The sequence below is a fragment of the Octopus bimaculoides genome, chromosome 2 (genome assembly GCF_046866305.1).
Source record: "Octopus bimaculoides isolate indiv1 chromosome 2, ASM4686630v1, whole genome shotgun sequence".
Lineage (NCBI taxonomy): Eukaryota > Metazoa > Mollusca > Cephalopoda > Octopoda > Octopodidae > Octopus > Octopus bimaculoides.
In genome coordinates this window covers 53,130,869-53,149,507 of record NC_142929.1, presented here as the reverse complement: position 1 = coordinate 53,149,507, position 18,639 = coordinate 53,130,869, and the positions used below count along the sequence as shown (strand labels likewise).

Sequence of the window (18,639 nt, the reverse complement as noted above, 5' to 3'; positions counted from 1 at the left end):
GTGTTTGGATGTGAAAACGGCGGATGAATTTAAGGCAGGAATTGATAGAATGTTTCAGAAGAAATAAATAGACAAGAAAGAAATGTTATCATCGCTAGAGTGGAAACTGGAGCAGCTTTACTTTGTGAGCTCCTTGTAGATAATGAGTGATAAAGTTCAACGATGTCTTTAACTTTCAATTCCTGATATGATCTGAAATGTATTTAAATTATTAAATTTGCTATTGTATCCACTTATAAAGGTAAGGAAATCACATGTTTTCATATAGTTTTTAATGAATTAACTTTGGCAATAAGTATTTATAAAGTCTGCTTTCTAATCTGAAATCCTGAATATTAAAAATTGTGAGCCCTTTAAACTTATTAATTCACATGTATCTGAATTACATTATTGAAAGTGATACAAAACCACCTGAGCGGTGACGAAATATTTGAAAATAGTTTTTTTTAGTACTCAGAAATTCAAACTACAATTGAGACTTGTTTAAATTACTTTTCTAGTAGAAATAGATGAATAAATAAAAATATATCAACCAGTTGATGAAAAATACAGCCGATCTAGCAATCTACAAAATAATACAAAACGTTTAAAAACATATACTTCAATGTGTCACTTTCAACAGAAAATCAGCTCTGTATGTTGAGTTATATTTCTAATCTGTTCAGGAATATTTACGTGCACAGAACAAGTTAAAAGGAAGTATTTGCTTATTGTTCCAATCCGTACAAACGAGAGAATATTATAGGCAAAGTTTCCTGTCAGAATTCCAGTTTTCAATGAAATTATAATTTGCTTTTCAAAATGGAAACAAAAAACAGTTCTTGTCAAATAGATCACTGTATCAGACATTTAGATTCACGTGCTCCATCTGGTGAGGTTTTAGTGCGCCCTGTCCTTGTCTGAGCAACAAGCAGGTCAGTTCTAATACTTGGTCTACGTACATTTGGTGCAACAGTTCCACAAGCATCACTCATTTTTCGTCGAATAGACATTCCTTTTCTTTGATTGTTACCACTAGTTGAACCAATGTATGTTGGCTGAACTCGGCGGTGCATTGATGGACTCATTTCTGAAGGGAGTTTAGCAATTTCAAATAAACGTAGAAATACTTCATCAACATTAACGCTCTTTTTTGCTGATGATTCAACGAAAGCGCAGCCATGCTGTCCTTCTATCTGCTTAGTCACTTCTGAGGCTTCGACAACCCTTTCACTTTCTTTGTCAGCTTTGTTACCGACAATAACCATTGGGATATCCAAAGTCTTTTGACTCTTTAAACCTGCACAGTGACCTTTACATTCTAGAATTTGTTCTCGTAGTCGTATAGCTTCTTCAAAAGACTCTCGGCTGTCGATAGAATAGACGAGGATAAACAAGTCACCTGAAAAATATAATAAAACAAATATATTATATTCCTTCTATACATATATAAGTACATAATTACAAACACATGTGCATGTGTATACAATACATACACATACGTATGTGTGTATATGTCTGAAGATAAGCTTTCCATATATTTCTTTGTGCGTGTGTGTGTGTGTGCGTGTGTGTGTGTGTGTGTGTGTGTGTGCGTGCGCGTGCGTGTACATACAAAGCACAGTAAAGTGATGAACGACATTTTCCAGGAAGCTAACTGACAAGCAAAACTGCAACGAGCTGTTTACTTCTTCAGCCGTGTGCACCTTTCAGCCTACGCCACTACAGAATGTCTGATGTCATGCGCTGAGTAGCTTGATTGTAAGTTAACCTGCTGAAATACTTGCCACTAAATTGTTGCTAAGATCCCCAGGAAATTCTGAGCAATATTAAATGCAATTTTCAGAAAATAAATTTTATATACAATTTTTTTTGTACTATATAGACATAGTCCTACATCGAATTTCAGAGACAAACTACCAGAGGCGCAAGAATTTATTAAATCAGCTACTTTTTTTTTATATATAGAATGGATTTATAAGAAAATGGGGAAAACTGATAAAGTATTTATTTCACTTACAAGTACGTTAAATGGAACGCCATATTAAATCAATGAAGGATTAGCTCAATTGCCTTCAGGTAAAAGAGAAGTCAGATACTGTGTTTTCCTGTGGCGTAAGCGACGTAAGTAAAGTTAAATACCCATCGAATGTAAAAACAATTTTTGCAAATTTAACACGTACAAAACACTGAGATAATTAGTTACATAAATTACATAAATTATACAAACTTATATACAGGCTTGTAATTTTGATGTAAAGCCTAGTAATTCTAGTGTCACATAACAAATGAACAATGTATATATTATGTATAATGGAAATTATCCTAAAAACAAATTCCGTTTTGCATAATTGACCATAGAAAAATCAGCAAGCCAATGAAGGATATTTAGATGAAAAATACGTCGAAGTGTCATTAAAAACTGAAAGTTACACTGAAACACACATTTATAACATAGAAGATTCAAGATCTAGCAGCAACAATTCCTCAGATAAATGAACATATTTCACATGCTAAAATAATTGACTCGCATTTTTGTTCCATTCTTAAGTTATTTCATCTCCCTCACCCCTCTCTCATTGATATACATTCATATACACATTTGAACACATATATTAAAGTATGAATTACAAGCAACGTTAATGATGCTTTTAAGGTTTGACAAAAGGCCAGCATTTCAGGGGAGTGGATTAGTCGATTACATTGAACTCTGTACTCAACAGGTATTTATTTTATCGACCCTGAGAAAATTAAATGCATAGCCAGCGTCGGCAGAATTTGAACTCAGAACATAAAGACAAGTAACTCTAATAATGCAAACATTATCGATACCGCATAATTACTGTATGTGTTTTGTTAATTCGCTTCTTAACAGCGGGACAACGCCAGACGAAATGTCACTTAAAGACGCAGAGTGTTGAAAAACCAAAATATTTAATAATCAAATCAGGTGAGACAATTCGTCTTATGAATGATCGAGAACAGTGGATATCGATATTTCGGTGTAATTTTGCAGCTCCTCTATACTGTGTAATTGAGACACCCCGGAAGGCATAAACGATATGTGGTATCGATAATGTTTATATTTTTAGTGCTGCTTATAACTCATAATTGAATTTTGTTTTCCCTGCGCAGTGCTGTTGCACATAAGGGAATAGATGCTACACTAATAGCATATATACCATAAACCATAAACCAATCAAACAACCATTCAGACTCAAAACAAAATAAAGCCGGTCTCTGATACTACGATCAACGGAACAATACACTACTCTACACTACACACACACACACACACACAGAGTTATTATTATTATTAGTAGTAGTAGTATTTAAAACATTTTGATTCGGCTCCATGTGATTTAAAATTCCGCACTCTTCTTTACAGAAACCTAGCTCATTCAGGCTTTCGTTTACGTAACTCCTACTAAATGTGTTGAGTATTTTCTCTCCCTCTCTCTCTCTCTCTCTCTCTCTCTTTCTCTCTCTCTCTCTCTCTCTCACTCTCTCTCTCTCTCTCTCTCACTCGTTCTCTCTCTTTCTCTCTCTCTCTGCGTGCGTGTGTGCCTGTGTGTGTGCGTGTGCGTGCATGTGTGTGTCCTTGTATATGTGTGCGCTCCACTCACCATCTGACAACATGTATCGGTTTGTTTACGTCCCCGTACTTTAGTAGTTCAGCAAAAAAGAGCGATAAATGACAGGCTTTACACAAATAAGTACAGAGTCGATATGGTGGACTGAACTCTCCAACTCGATACCCCGGCGTGGGTTACACTCTATTGAAAGAAGCAAGTAAAAAATAAAGGATATATTTATGTTTACTATGACTAGCATCGAAACAGAGGTCGTTAATTCAGTATCATTTCTTTTACCTATTCTCTGGCCTGTCTTTTATTTCCTTTCCTTCTGATTGATATAGGGCATCACTCGAAATCTTATATTTCCGTCCACTTTTTTTGATGCATTTATTTTCATTTTACATATTCTTGTTATCGTTTCGTATCGTATTTTTACTCTCTTATAACCACGTTTTTCACTTGCCTGAGCTTACGTATTAACTGTGTTTGTCTCCTCCTTGTCTCATAATTTTCCTCTAATAGCATATATACCACAAGCTAGTAACCAAAATGCAAACACACACACACACACACACACACACACACACACACGCACACGTGCGCGCATACACACATGCACATACATATAAACAATATTTATCTACGAGCTACTATAAGTTTCATGCCTCGGAAAATACAATGTTCTACACACACACACACACACACACACACACACACACACACACGCATGAACAGATACATGCACATACACATTAATACATACACACCTACATATATGTGTGTATCGTAAGTATCCGCGTATTCACAAAATTAGGTACAAACAACATATATGTTCATGCTATATGTATGCATGCGTGTATGCGTGCGTATGTGTGTACTTGTATACTTGTACGGGTCTGTTTTGTGTGAGCGTGTGTGTGTGTGAGTGTGCGCGCACGTGTATGCATTGCGCTCAAAATTTGCTCATGTTAGCGTGATCAGATGTATTATTCAAATGACTCTGTACAGAAGACCACGTTTCTTCGGGGAAGCCAACGATTCTGATGATCCTACATTAGATTAATATCCCAGATTAGTGTCTCAAGGATTTATCTCTAATGTACATATGTTACTTCTTGCAGATAACATCTTAGGATTTTAAGTTAAAGGATAAGACTGCGTTAGTAATGACTCAACTTATAAGAAGTGTGTTTGCTTCCATCGATACTACACCAGAAATAGTAATTTAGCAAAGGTGAAAATATATAATATATTTCAAGTTTTTTTGTTTTTTTTTCACACGCTCCATACTTATTAATTAGCTTGTAATTGTGTGTTGTAGTAAAACTAAGTAAATTATTCATTATTGTTGAAAGTGCGACTCGATAGCATCCTCATGTCGTTGGATAGAGCTCTCGCGTGGCAGTATTTGTGCCAACTCTCTGCACCCTGGGTTCAAAATCGGCCGAGATCAACTCTGTCGCTTTTTAAGAAAAATGTAGCAACCTACGATGGGCGATTGGTAGAAGTCCTAGGACGTCAGAAAGCGATGTTTTGCGGTATCTGTTTCAGGTATTTGCGTTCTGACAGCAACGTCTAACTTAGTATCAGTCATTGACCTTTTCTTGGTCCAATCAGTGACATGGATAGAGAAGACTTGCATGCCTAGGAACCTGCTGCTGTTCCACAAGGAGTGGCTGTGTGGTAAGTAGCTTGCTTACCGACCACATGGTTTCGGGTTCAGTCCCACTGCCGACCAAAGCCTTGTGAATGGATTTGGTAGACGGAAACTGAAAGAAGCCCGTCGTATATAAGTATATATATATATGTATGTATGTATGTGTGTGTGTATGTTTGTGTGTCTGTATTTGTCCCCCCCACCATCGCTTGACAACCGATGCTGGTGTGTTTACATCCCAGTAACCTAGCGGTTCGGCAAAAGAGACCGATAGAATAAGTACTAGGCTTACAAAGAATAAGTCCTGAGGTCGATTTTCTCGACTAACAGTGGTGCTCCAGCATGGCCGCAGTCAAATGACTGAAACAAGTAAAAGAATAAAAGAATAAAAGAATAAACCTGCACATACAAATGTAAATGTAGAGTAAGCTCTGACCGTTGGAGGCCTAAGATGCAGCCGGGAAAGATTGGCAGTGTTTATCTTCCTGGTAGCTTTTGTGAATGAGGTTGTATAGTGTACCTGACTGAAATGATTGAAGATACACTTCCTACTTTGGCCGAGGTTTCCTCAAATTTTTCATATTTCCCTTGACATGGAAAGTGAAGGTGGAGAAATAAGTGCTGCCTTCCTGTAAACTTGCTGAAAGGTGGATGAAATTGAGGGTGAATGGTGGGGAGAGAGCACTTGACCCAGTGGTCAATGTGACCGTGTTTTGTGAGTTTTCCACGAGTACACACATACACACACACAAGCTCACACACACACATAAAAAGAAAAGCACTAAAGACATTTAGTAGGAATTACATAACCGAATAGACAGACAGGCAGTCAGTCAGACAGACGGACAGACAGACAGACAAACAGATAGATAGATAGATAGATAGATAGATAGATAGATAGATAGATAGGTAGGTAGGTAGGTAAGTAGGTAGGTAGATAGATAGATAGATAGATAGATAGATAGATAGATAGATAGATAGATAGATAGATAGATAGATAATTGTGTGCGTGTGTTTGTATCACACCGCTTGATAATTGGTGTTGGTTTGTTATGTTCCCCGTAACTTAGTGGTTCTGCAAAAGTGATAACAGAATAAGCAGTAGGCGTTTAAAAAAATAACAGATGAGATCGAAACATAAGACTAAATCCTTCAAGGATGTTCCCCAGTATGGCTGCAGTCCAATGACTAAAATGCGTAGAAGATAGACAGAACAGATAAGTAGAATAACTACTATGCTGAAAATCATTTTACTCCGTTACGAAAAAAGAAGTGAAATTTCTCATACTAAAATTTGCAAAGAAAATACGTCGACTTATATACCAAGACGAATTTAGAACACTAAAAAATCCTATGTGAAATGTGGCATGGTAATATTTAAATATCTACACTAAATATATACTACATTGGCTTGTATGCCGGAAAATAAGATATGTTGATCATGACTAAACATCACAAATTTCTTCAAGGAAAATAAAACAATCAAAAAGAAGAAAAATATGTTCAGATATAAAGAAAATCATTTAAACTGCGATAAGTATTTACAATTTTGAAAACAAAAAAATATTATTATTATTATTGTTAATAATAATAATAATAATAATAATAATAATAATAATAATAACGGGCTGATTACTACCTAGCTCAGATACCAGGAAACCCCAAAATGGCTGAAGTCCAAAAGATAGTGCTCATGGGAACTGCCCATATCCTACGTAAAATACTGTCTATGTGATCTCAAATTTTAAAGCAAACATAATTTTCTTATGGTTTCTTAAACATTCACTTGAACAAAACTGTACAAATCCAAATATATGGTACCCTAGGCATAACACCTACATGAACTTCTAACTTGTTGTCTCTTGAGGTCTCTGGGTGAGACTTGGATCCAACTTGTACAAATGCAAAACAAAAGTCAAACATAAAATAATAATAATAATAATAATAATAATAATAAAGCAAAAGGTCACTTTCGATTGTCAAGCAAGCTTGCAAATTCGTAAGGCAACTTGACATTAATCCTGAAATAATATTTGTAGAACCTGAAACCACTGCTACAAAACAAGCAAAATGGAGCAAGCAGGCTGCAAAAAAGAACGAGCAGATGGAGCCAGAGGCCTCTGCATAAACAGTATATACTTCAAAGTCAAAATGCGGATGTAAATCAATCAACAACCCATCAGTGGCTGAGAAGTTCAGGACTGAAAGCAGAGACTGAAGGTTCCATATTGGCGGCACAAAACCAAAGCTTGCTCACAAAAAAACTACCAGGTTAACGTTCTTTAGAACGGTTCTGACCCTAAATGTAGATTCTGCGACACATTTGATGAAACAATAAACTATGTCGTCTCGGGATGTCCTACACTGACACCAAACAAATATAAAAATCGACACGATAGGGCAGGACAGTATGTACATTGGGAAATATGTAAACAGTACAAAATCAGCACTGACACTTACTGATATGACCATCATCCTGATCCAGTCATTTAAGGTAAAAATTTCACTATCCTGATAGAGAAACAAAAGACTTGTACACTAATAGATGGAAGTGTTTCCACTGATAAAAAGATATTTGTCAATGAATTTGACAGAGTAAGTAAAAATAAGGACCTGGAAATTGAAATACAAAAGATGTGGTATCGTAAAACGAGAACTGTTCCTGCTATTGTAGGTGCCCTAGGTATGATAAAAATGGGATGCCAGAAACATTTATGTAAGATCCCAGGAGAACTATGTCTCAGAGAAATCCAAAACACTGTGCAGACAAGTACTGCCCACATCCTTAGAAAAACCCTATCCATTTAAATGTCTGCGTTGTGTTACAAGATATTTCAATACCTCCCCTCCCCATGCTTTCAGTCATACTGTATATAGTAATAATAATAATAATAATAATAATAATAATAATAATAATAATAATAATAATAATAATAATAATAATAATAATAACAACAACAACAACAATAATAATTACAATAATTGCTTAAGAACTGATATTTTAATATTTTAGTATTTTTTTATTCAATTTAGTTTTTAGTTGATATTTCTGTGGAGGTGTATTCTTGACAGATATTAAAATATTTTAATGAATGGTTTTATATTTTTTAGTCTAATATTTATATAAACATCTATAAGCTATATGTATCATTTTTCTTTGTTTTGATGTGTTCAGTAAAATAAACGAATGAAACTGAAAAAATAAATAAAAATAAGAAATTTTGTAAAAGTAAATATTTTGTTTTAATACTTTCATTGGCTTTTTTTTCTTTTCGAGACTACAGTTCAATATTCGTTATTTCCAACATCTCAATACCAAGAAAAGCAGACATTTTGAATTTCTGTACATCAGTTTAATATCTTTTCAAGTAGCATTTGATAATCTAGTGGCAGTCTGATTCAAATACTGCCAAAGGATTGACCTGACGATGAATTTATCGGAGATGAACTGTCTGCAAGCGCTCTCTAAATATAGCAGTATGCTTGTGTGTGTGCGTGTGTGCGCGTGTGTATGTGCGTGTGTGTGTTAGTGTGAGTATGTTTGTGTGCGTGTGAGTGTATGTATGTTGTGTGTGTGTGTGTGTGCACGTGTGTGTGTGCACGTGTGTGTGTGTACAGAGAGAGAGAGAGATAAGATTTCGGTGAGAATCACGACAAATGTCTACAGTCATTTTCTATCTTTACTACGGAGGAGCTTTGGGAAACAAAGAAAGTTGGGCTGTTCGGTTGTCTAGGATTAAAGATATCTTCAAAGTATTTGAGACGATGTGTAATATGTCCGGTTTCACTAAAGTTCTGATCAACTTAGATCACTCTCAAACCTTCGATAAGATCGACTGTCGTTACTTAGCAGGCGTTTTTTGCGCAACTGGTTTCAGACCCGTTTTCAGAGTTCATATTACTTCAATAGAGCGGGGTGTCTGACTGGCGGTCAAACTAAATAACTAACGTTGCGAATTATTTCGAATTGTCCGCTTGGTCGGTCAAGATTATCATATCTCATAGCTCCTATAGATTTTGTCTGTTAAGCCATCACAGCGGAAACTTCAGGCAAAGAGCAGCATCCCACTTAAAATGGGAAGACGGAAAGACCGTGTAGGCATACGTGAACGATGCTACCTTCATGGTGGCACCTGGTACATTGGAAATTGAAGTGGTCGGTATCATATTGACGGAATACAAACTAGAAAGACAAGTCAACGTCAAATAACGTTGTGAGTCACTGAACTGATGATCATCTTAAGATATTTGGGAATGATGCCAGTCAGACTTTCAGACAAAACTAGGAAATTAACTGAAAGGAAGTTACTTCTCAATATTCGAATAGAAGTGGTTTCCGCATACACCGCCTCTGTGATTGGTTACCACCTGTGATTCGCTTCTTGCCCTGCTTTTTCATCCAACTAGAATGGAGTATCTTAACTTTTATTTCTTGTGTAAAAAGTACATTCCAATAATCTGAATGTCAATCAGCTGATAATACTCTCTGTATGGTGTAACTTGCATAGTCTGATATAACCTGACTGATCTGTTTGTCTCATCTGTTTAACCATAATCGTCTCTTTAAATAAGTCTCTTTAAGTCGCAGCCTTGATTCAGACGTATACCAAGAGTATACATCTTCCATACAAAATGTTATCAGGCACTCAGAGTGCCTCTACCAACACGAACAGTGGAATATCAATCCTTGAACTTCTACACAGGCTTGGTGGTGATCAAGTACGATAAAGATCTCTGAAAGAGATAAGGATCGACTAAAGTTCCATTTTGGAGAACTTCAGGCCAAGGATCATGACACCTAAAAATCCTTGATCTGGTCGTGTTATTATGAGCATTACTGAATCAGGATAACCTCTGCAAGTTATCAGAGCTCTCAACTGGTCTTATTCAAGATGTAAGCGGACCGATGGGCGACTCTACAAACATGCATTCAGTTTCTTCTCAGTCTGGTGGCTAGAGCGAAAATTGTTTATTGGCCAAAATGGAAAACAATGGTAATTAGAACAGAGCATCTATAGTAATTTTGCTCGATCAGGGCTAAACTGGATTGAACCATAACATCAAGAACAACAATTATTTATGTAATAATAATAAATCAACGAATATTAGTAACAAATATGTTAATATTTGAGTTGACAAGAGATTTTAAAGAAGTTAAATCAATCTTCTCAACTCAAATGTTGATATGTTAGTAGGAAAACAGACAAGAATAATTATGGTATTTCACTCTCTAGAAAATTTACTGAATTCCATTGTATCTTTATCCTCTAATACACTACTGTATATCTAATATACTGCAAAAGACTTAATGGACTGATCTTATTTGTGCCTCATTAAAATAAATTATTATTCATGTTTAAGTAGAGAGTGATGGGTTAATGACAGGTTAAATGTCTTGCAATATTTCTATACATCTGTTGCATTCTGGTTTCAATTCCTGCCGTGGTCGACTTTGGCTTTGATACCGCTGGGACCATTAAGACATAAACAGTCAAAATAATGTGGTTGAATTTCATGGAATGTACTTTTACTAACATTTGTGTTCTTGTAGTAATGCTAGAAACCAATTAGTCATTTCACCGGACCAAACTAAAATGCAAGGAAAAGCTAGAAACCCAACGCACTAAACATCTTAAAGGCATTCAGTATGCTAAAATATAGCTTGCTAATAAAATGCCTATTTAAAAAGAAAAAAACATTACATGAAGTATTTATAGTTATTTATAAGAATTAAAGGATAAATCGATATGGAAAAAGAGTAGAAATTGCAGATGTAAAAACTAACGTAAAAATAAGTCGAAATTATCGGACCATTCATGAGCATTAATTTAAAAGCTTACTTCATCTTCCGAATCTCATGAATTTTAAAGATCATTGCTTGCTCCCGATATCTATAACTTAAAGCGAGTGACACATATACATACATACATACATATACATACATACATACATATATATATATTTATTTATTTATTTATTTATGTGTTTTAGCCAAGTGGCTGCGGTCATGCTGGTGCACCACCGTGATTTTGACGTTCCTTGCATGGCTCTTCTCCCCCACCTGACATGGTCCAATCAAGAGTTTTGATGGCACATCTGGTGTATAAGAGAATTTGACACAGCTGCCCTAAGCTGCGTCTCATTACGAGCCATTGGTTCGTCTAGTATCGTGGAGAGGAAAGCGTCAAGTTTTGTCTTGAAGACCTCCGCATCCATGTCTTGCATGTCTCTCAAATGTTTTGGCAGGGCATTGAAGAGCTGAGGTCCTCTGAAACCGAGGCTGCTGCAGTATCTCGTTCTTATGTGAGATGCAGTGGACGGTACCTTTGGCACCATGCAGTGGCGACCCGTGCGGGCATTCCTGTAGTACTTGATACCAAAGTTTGGCACCAGTCCTTCCAGTATTTTCCATATGTATATTATTACATATCTCTCCCGCCTGCGCTCCAGGGAGTAGAGACCTAGTGCCTTCAGTCGCTCCCTGTAGTTCATCTGTTGGACTGTGGCGATCTTTTTTGTATAGTGCCGCTGAATTGCCTCGAGTTCTGCTGTCCGCTTAACACTGTGTGGTGACCACAACTGAGAGCAATAGTCTAGGCGGCTCAGAACAAATGTCTTCCATAGAATCAACATGACTTTTTGATCCCTTGTACGGAAAGTCCTCAGTATCCACCCCGCCAGTTGTCTGCACCTTGCTGTCAACTTGATAATGTGCATGTGAAATGATGCATCACTACACATGTTGATGCCCAGATCTCTAACTGTTTGTTGTTCTGGGATTGCAGTACCTCCAGGCCCTGTGTATGCCAGTTGGGAGGTGCTTGTGGTCTTGTAGCGCAGTACTTGAAATTTTTTTGCATTGAACTGCATATTATTTTGCTCTGCCCACTCATATATTGCATTTAGGTCATTCTGCAGGCTTACAATATCATCAGGATTCTTTATTGCCTGAGATATCTTTGTGTCATCAGCATAGCTAGTGACAGTGGCTCTCCGCGTGACCGTGGGCATGTCCAGAAGGGCCACTATGAACAGTAGTGGCCCCAGAACAGTTCCCTGTGGAATATATATATATATATATATATATTCACTAGATAAGACTGTTCTGTCACGCGTGACGTTTCTTGAGTAAGGGAGGGATTGAAATCAGCACAGTGAGCCACCGAAATATGTGTCGATTTTACATTACTGCGTATGTTTATTGCAACTAAATGTATCACACTGCTACACTGGATAAGAACTAGGCGAATTCTGTTGTTTGCTATGTAAGTTCTTCGACTTATGCAATACAAGAAGCAAAACACTAACTTTCTGATTGGTTGTCCGCTATGCTATAGAATTGACAACTCGCGCACCCGGACACCATAGGTTATATTCCTTTGAATAAGATAATAAAATCTAACTCAAAACCAGAGAAAATAATTGAGGTATTGTCTTTAGAAATTTCGTAATAGCGAGTACATAAAAGGGAAAGATATAAATGAACGCAAACAGTACCTGATTATAAAGAAACAGGTATCGAATTTATATATATGCAGAATATAGTAGATTAATTTTCAAAGGTTCTTCCCAAGTCATAGGATCAGAAAGCTGGTTGCTTAGATTGTGGCTTATATATCCACCCCTCCAAAGGACGCCAGTACGTTGTAGGTGTACACATTTCTGCCAGCTGATTTGGCTGGAATACCACTCAAGAGCACAACCCATCACCTGGCCCAGGAATCAAAAACACAATCTTACCATCATGAATGCAACACTTCTAACCACTAAGCCACCAACATCAACAAATTTCCTCCACAAATTTACTAATGTGTATTTTATTAACCTACATAAAATGTTTGTGAAAATATTACATATTAAAGTATATTACATATTAACGTAATGAAACAAATTAGTGGAAAATAGTGTAAAAAAATAATAGTATGTAGATGAAATAAAAATTTCCTTTTCTGTAAAATGACAATATTTTTACGGTTAACAATGCGTTGCATGATTCCTGATGTGAAATCGTGTGTTGAAATCGATATTGTTGTATTTCAGAACGGTCATTTTTTTTTTGCCAAATAAACACACGCACTGTATATTTTTTCTTCATTCGTTTATTATTGTTCTTATTTTATTATCTTAACTCATGTCCATTGTCCGGAAATCTTTCGTCACACATCTGTGACTTCTTCAGCGACACGTTTTGTTTTTGTGTGTGTTCTTGCTCCACTTACTCCATTCTGTGTTTCTAAGGTGTGTATCCTCATGTGCACATACGTTTGTGTCCTTGTGTGTGTGTGTGTGTGTGTGTGTGTGTGTGTGTGTGTGTGTGTGCGTGCGCGTGCGTGCGTGTGTATGTGTGTTTGTGTGTGTGTGTGTGTGTGTGTGTGTGTGCGTGTGCATGTGTGTGTGTGCTTGTATGTATGTACGTCATAGATTTTAGCAGCAGTATGGCCTTCCCCTCAGCAGCCCCATCCTCTCACCCCTCGGCAATTTGCTGATCCATAAATAATAGAGTCTTCAGAGCATCAAATAGAATTCCTTGGGGAATTTTTCCTGAGTTCAGACTCAGGCGATGATTTCAGATATTACCTCGGTTGATTTTCCTTTTTATTTATTTCGAGGGTCGATAAACAAAGTATCAGTCAAATACTGGGATCCATACTTCTATTTGTTACCTTCTCGCTCTCTTTCGATGGACTACGTCGCGCTATAGGAAGGGCCGTGAAAGACCGATCTTTCTCTTTCTACAGAAATGGTGAAAGGATGAGCAAAAGTCTGGCAACCTCTTCACACTGAAAGAAACTCGGGTGCTACTAGGACTCTGTCCAAGTAAAGTCCGAGGTGTAGTAGAAGACGGCAAAGAAATAAAATTATTCCATGAATAAACTAATTTTGACATTTGATTAGATTTCCTTGCAAAAATGTAAAATTATTGATATATTTATTAGTTTAGGTTTTCAAAACATCCAGCTTAGATACTGCTAATATTACAATCACTTCGACTGAATTTGTCGCACAAGGTTTTGTCGGGCATATGGTAAAATATTTCATATTTTTAGCTTCAAACTACGTTAGTATCGACGTTGCATTTCGATGAATAACTTCCACAGTAGTCAGTTCAATACTCTCCATTATGAAGCATGAATTCTGTCTTGTAAAATACTATTAATATTTTAATTCACCCCAGCAGTAGTTATTAAACTTTTGACATATCGTTAATCCCTCCGTTTAGAATTGCAAATTAATGAAAGGAATGACAGAGTAACATTGCAGATTAATAAACTGATGTATCATGATATCCGAGTTGATAATATCTTTAGTTTCCGGATGCAGAGTCAAGAGAGTGTATCCCGCCAATGGTTATGATACTGGTAAGGAAATGATATCTCCATAACCAACATACTAGCAAACCATGATCGCAAACAGTGAGAGAGATCTATTTTGTAAAAAAAATGACTAATAGCTTGACGATGTTTTAACTTTGTTTTTAGTTATAAATATATGCATGCACACATGCACGCATACAAACATGTTTACGTCAATGTGTGTGTGTGTGTGTGTGTGTATTTATATATTTCGTATGTATGTAAATGAGAAGTTACAATAAACACGAGTCTATATCATTTGTTCACTACGCACGTTTCACCAGTGTAGTTATTCGCAACCTCTATAGTAGATGTTGAACCCTAACTGATCCTCAAGACATTTTATTGCATTATGTTACGCAGATTCATATATATATATATTATATATATATATATATATATATATATATATATATATATATATATATATATATATATATATATATATATATATATATATATATATATATATATATATATATATATATATACGTATGTATGTATGTTGTGATATTAATAAAAGATTCGCAGTCGTTTATATTTAAAAGACAGCAACAAAAATTACAATCAAGAAAATAATTAAAGGACTCGAATACATTTGTCTTTCCATAGTTGGTATTATAACCATCTAGCTGTAAAAGATTACAACTTTTCTTAACAGGCAAAGAATTCCTACAATATCCAAAGCAATCTATTTACTGACAGATTAAAGAAGACCTTCTAAGGGCGAGGATACTGACAGACGCATGTCAAGGATATCATCAAAAGAAGAGTCAGCCGTGATTATGTATAAAAAAGATGCAAGTGACAAACTAGGTTCAAAGAATGGATTTGAAGGAAAGACTATCATAACTAATAAAAGTAGCAATACTTGTGGCAGTAATTAAGAAAGGAGGGAAATAAAGAAAGAATATCATCAGGCTAAATGTCATACAATGCTTAGTCCGGATCATTCTGTATTTTGAGTTCAAATAAGTACATTTATTGTTCATATAACAATTAATTTACTGAAGGTCGTACAACAGAGTCAATTCAATCAACTATAGCCTATTCTCATTACAAAATTAAACGGAATGGATTAAGCCACTCATATTGGTTTCAAATTTTGGCACAAGGTCAGCAATTTCGGAGGAAGGAGTAAATTGATTACATCGACCCCAGTGTTCAACTGGTACTTATTTTGTCGACTCCGAAAGGATGAAAGGCAAAGTTGACTTCGGCAGCATTTCAGCTCAGAACGTAAAGACGAACGAAGTACTGCTAAGCAATCTGCCTGGCGTGCTAACGATTCTGCCAGCTTACCACCTTTAAACCACTTATTGTAGCAATAGTCTAACATTAATATTATAATGTAAATATTTACATTATGCTGACACTGAGGTAGCATGAATCTCTAAACTATTTGAGCTAACTCCACTACAACCACAATATGGAGAATTTATTAAAGCAAACTTATGCATATTTCAATTTCATCCCTAACGTTGAGCTAAATGTTTACTACGATTCATATCGTATTTTATTTTCTCTGAGATAAGAATGAATACCACGCTTGGTTTTCCCACCTCCTATAAAGTATAGGACAATTGTGTCTATTAAAATGTAAAGCACAATTTACTACATTTATGCAATATGGAAATTCTAAATGATTTCACAGAATGCTCCATATAAAGTTTCTTTTAAAGGAAACACTTATATATAAAATTTTGTGCAAAGTTTAGTGCCAAGTAAGAGCAATTAGAGCGCCAGAATTCCAGTTATCGATAACGTCTATGTTGAAACTGAGCTGATAATCTTAAATAAAACCTTTCCACATGAAAACTTTAATGCTACACAACGGTTGAAGATGTGCTTCAATCTCTGTATTTAAGAAAAGTTGGCTGCGAGTGTTATGACGTCAACAACTTATAGGAAATATCACACTGAATTTATATAAATGTCAACTTCAAAAATGAATGTCAAATTGAAGGTGATATTTTAGAAGAACTAATACCAGTTTGTATATGTATAGAAAACTATTGGATCACCTGAAACCTGGATCGATAATGTTCTCACACAACTTCGATTCAGAATTATCTTTTTAATCACTTCATTACTAATTATAATACAATTGGTTAGAAAGGCCCATAGTAATAATGTTTAAAAAGATACTTTCAGTACACAGAGTTGGTGGGGAAGTTAGGATACAACATGAAAAATGTAGAGGTTTTAATCGAATTAGTTTAGACGTTATCAAGCGCGAAAATGTCATAACTTAAAGACCGCATGATAACCATACAATAAACAAATAAAAACACTCTTATTCCGACCACTACCACCACCACCACCACCATCACCATTACTATCACCGTCATCACTGCCACCAACATAAACACAATCACAATAGCATCATTGTTACAACCAACATCAACATCATCATCAACAACAATTGCAACAAAACAAATGCTCCCAAGGGCACGACATTACGGTGAAGGCAGCAGTACATCTACGAAGAGAGTAAATAAAGTCAGTAAACAGTTATTAAGAGGTATGAAATTAGCAAACATGAGAAAGTTAAATATGCTACGGACAGAGTGATAAGACATAATGCATTAGCAGTGTTAGTAATAAGCTAGGTAGAGATGGCTCTTTAAATACACAGTAATAAGCAATAGCATTCATCATCTTCGACACTTTTTATATATAACCACTACCACTACCACTACCACCACCAATAACAACAGCACCGACCCTATCACTGCTACTGCAGCTGCTGTAACTATGACTCCTCCTGCTGCAACTTTATCACTATTAATATCAGTAAAAGCCGAAAAAAATATTGTAAAATATGTCCAATGTGATATTTTAAGATAATCACTGTTAGAGATATGGCTGTCCATTCAGATAACAATGAATCATTGAATTGGCACAGCACAATAATTTAAATATAAATACCTTGAAATAGAAATAGCGCGTATATAGTATACAGGGAAAGAGACAATAACAATCCCACTGGTTTTTGTGCACGAAGCTCGTAAAAAACCGGCAAGAATAAACACCATTAAAATACATGGTGAATCTCATTCGTGTGACATTCAAAACAATAGTCGTTCGCAGAAATTCCCAAAAGCGTTATCAGCCTAAAGCTTAAAGAATTTTCTGTATTGCTTATCAACATATTCAAGTCATCTCTTGCGTTATATTTCCTCAAAATGATAGACTACCAAGAAATGAAATAAACGATCACTGAAAGTTGAGAGAGATTGGCTGTGATAACAATGAGAGTTACTACAATCTTCGAAAAGATTTTATATATTTGCCTGAAGCTTGTGAATTTACTATGCAGAGTAATGGTTGTACCTCTTGGCCTCACCCGGCCCTCTCAGGCTGAAGTTTTCAATAGTTGAGTATAATCAATATTTACGCTAATTTTCATAGGTAGGGAGAAAAATTGAGGCAGATTGTTAGATAGGAAGATTTTCAGTTAGGTAGGTGTAGTAAAATAATGTTAGAATTTTGGGAAGTTAGACACAATAGCCAAAGACAAATTATTGATCCGAGTGAGTTTAAGTAGATGTAACGTAATTATTTACTAGTTCAGGAGCTGACATCAGTCTTGTAACGATAAAGAACAAAGCGAAAACAGCTTGGTGTTGAGCTGGAAATTGTAGTATTCTGAGCTAATGTTCATTATCATTTTTGTTTTGACATAGTCTAGAATTCGAAGTGTAAGTATCATTGCCCTCATAACTTTGAGCTATCTGAGTCAGCCTAGGGTGAATTTGCGTCTTGTATAGGTTCGTTCCGCAGTGGTTTAGGGTTAACATACCTTTTGAAAGCTCAGATCGCCAGGTGATATGTGTAGTTATCTAAAGATATAATCAGAGTAGGTATGGAATCGATTTAGCTACATATTATTTACAAGTAGGTTGGGTGGTTTAAGTATGCTTTCTTGTGATTCATAACGTTTGAATAAGAGAACGTTGTCATGTTGACATTGAAGAGGATTTTTCAATATCTATGGAAAAGTGTTGATATTTGAAGTTGTGCGTGGATAAGATCTGAGAGCAGTTATAGAAATGCCGTATAATGTAAT

The 18,639-nt window shown here is 35.8% G+C and overlaps 1 protein-coding gene across 1 annotated transcript in view; it reads right to left on the bottom strand.

The window, feature by feature from the left end:
* Nucleotides 1–257: 257 nt before the first annotated feature.
* LOC106867405 (GTP-binding protein Rhes) overlaps nucleotides 258–18,639 on the bottom strand; it is a 157,377-nt gene continuing 138,995 nt past the window's right edge. Inside the window, exon 3 of the mRNA XM_014912266.3 lies at nucleotides 258–1,381. Within this exon, the coding sequence (XP_014767752.1) occupies nucleotides 834–1,381 (548 nt within the window). The 3' untranslated portion in view covers nucleotides 258–833. The remainder of the gene's footprint in view (nucleotides 1,382–18,639) is intronic.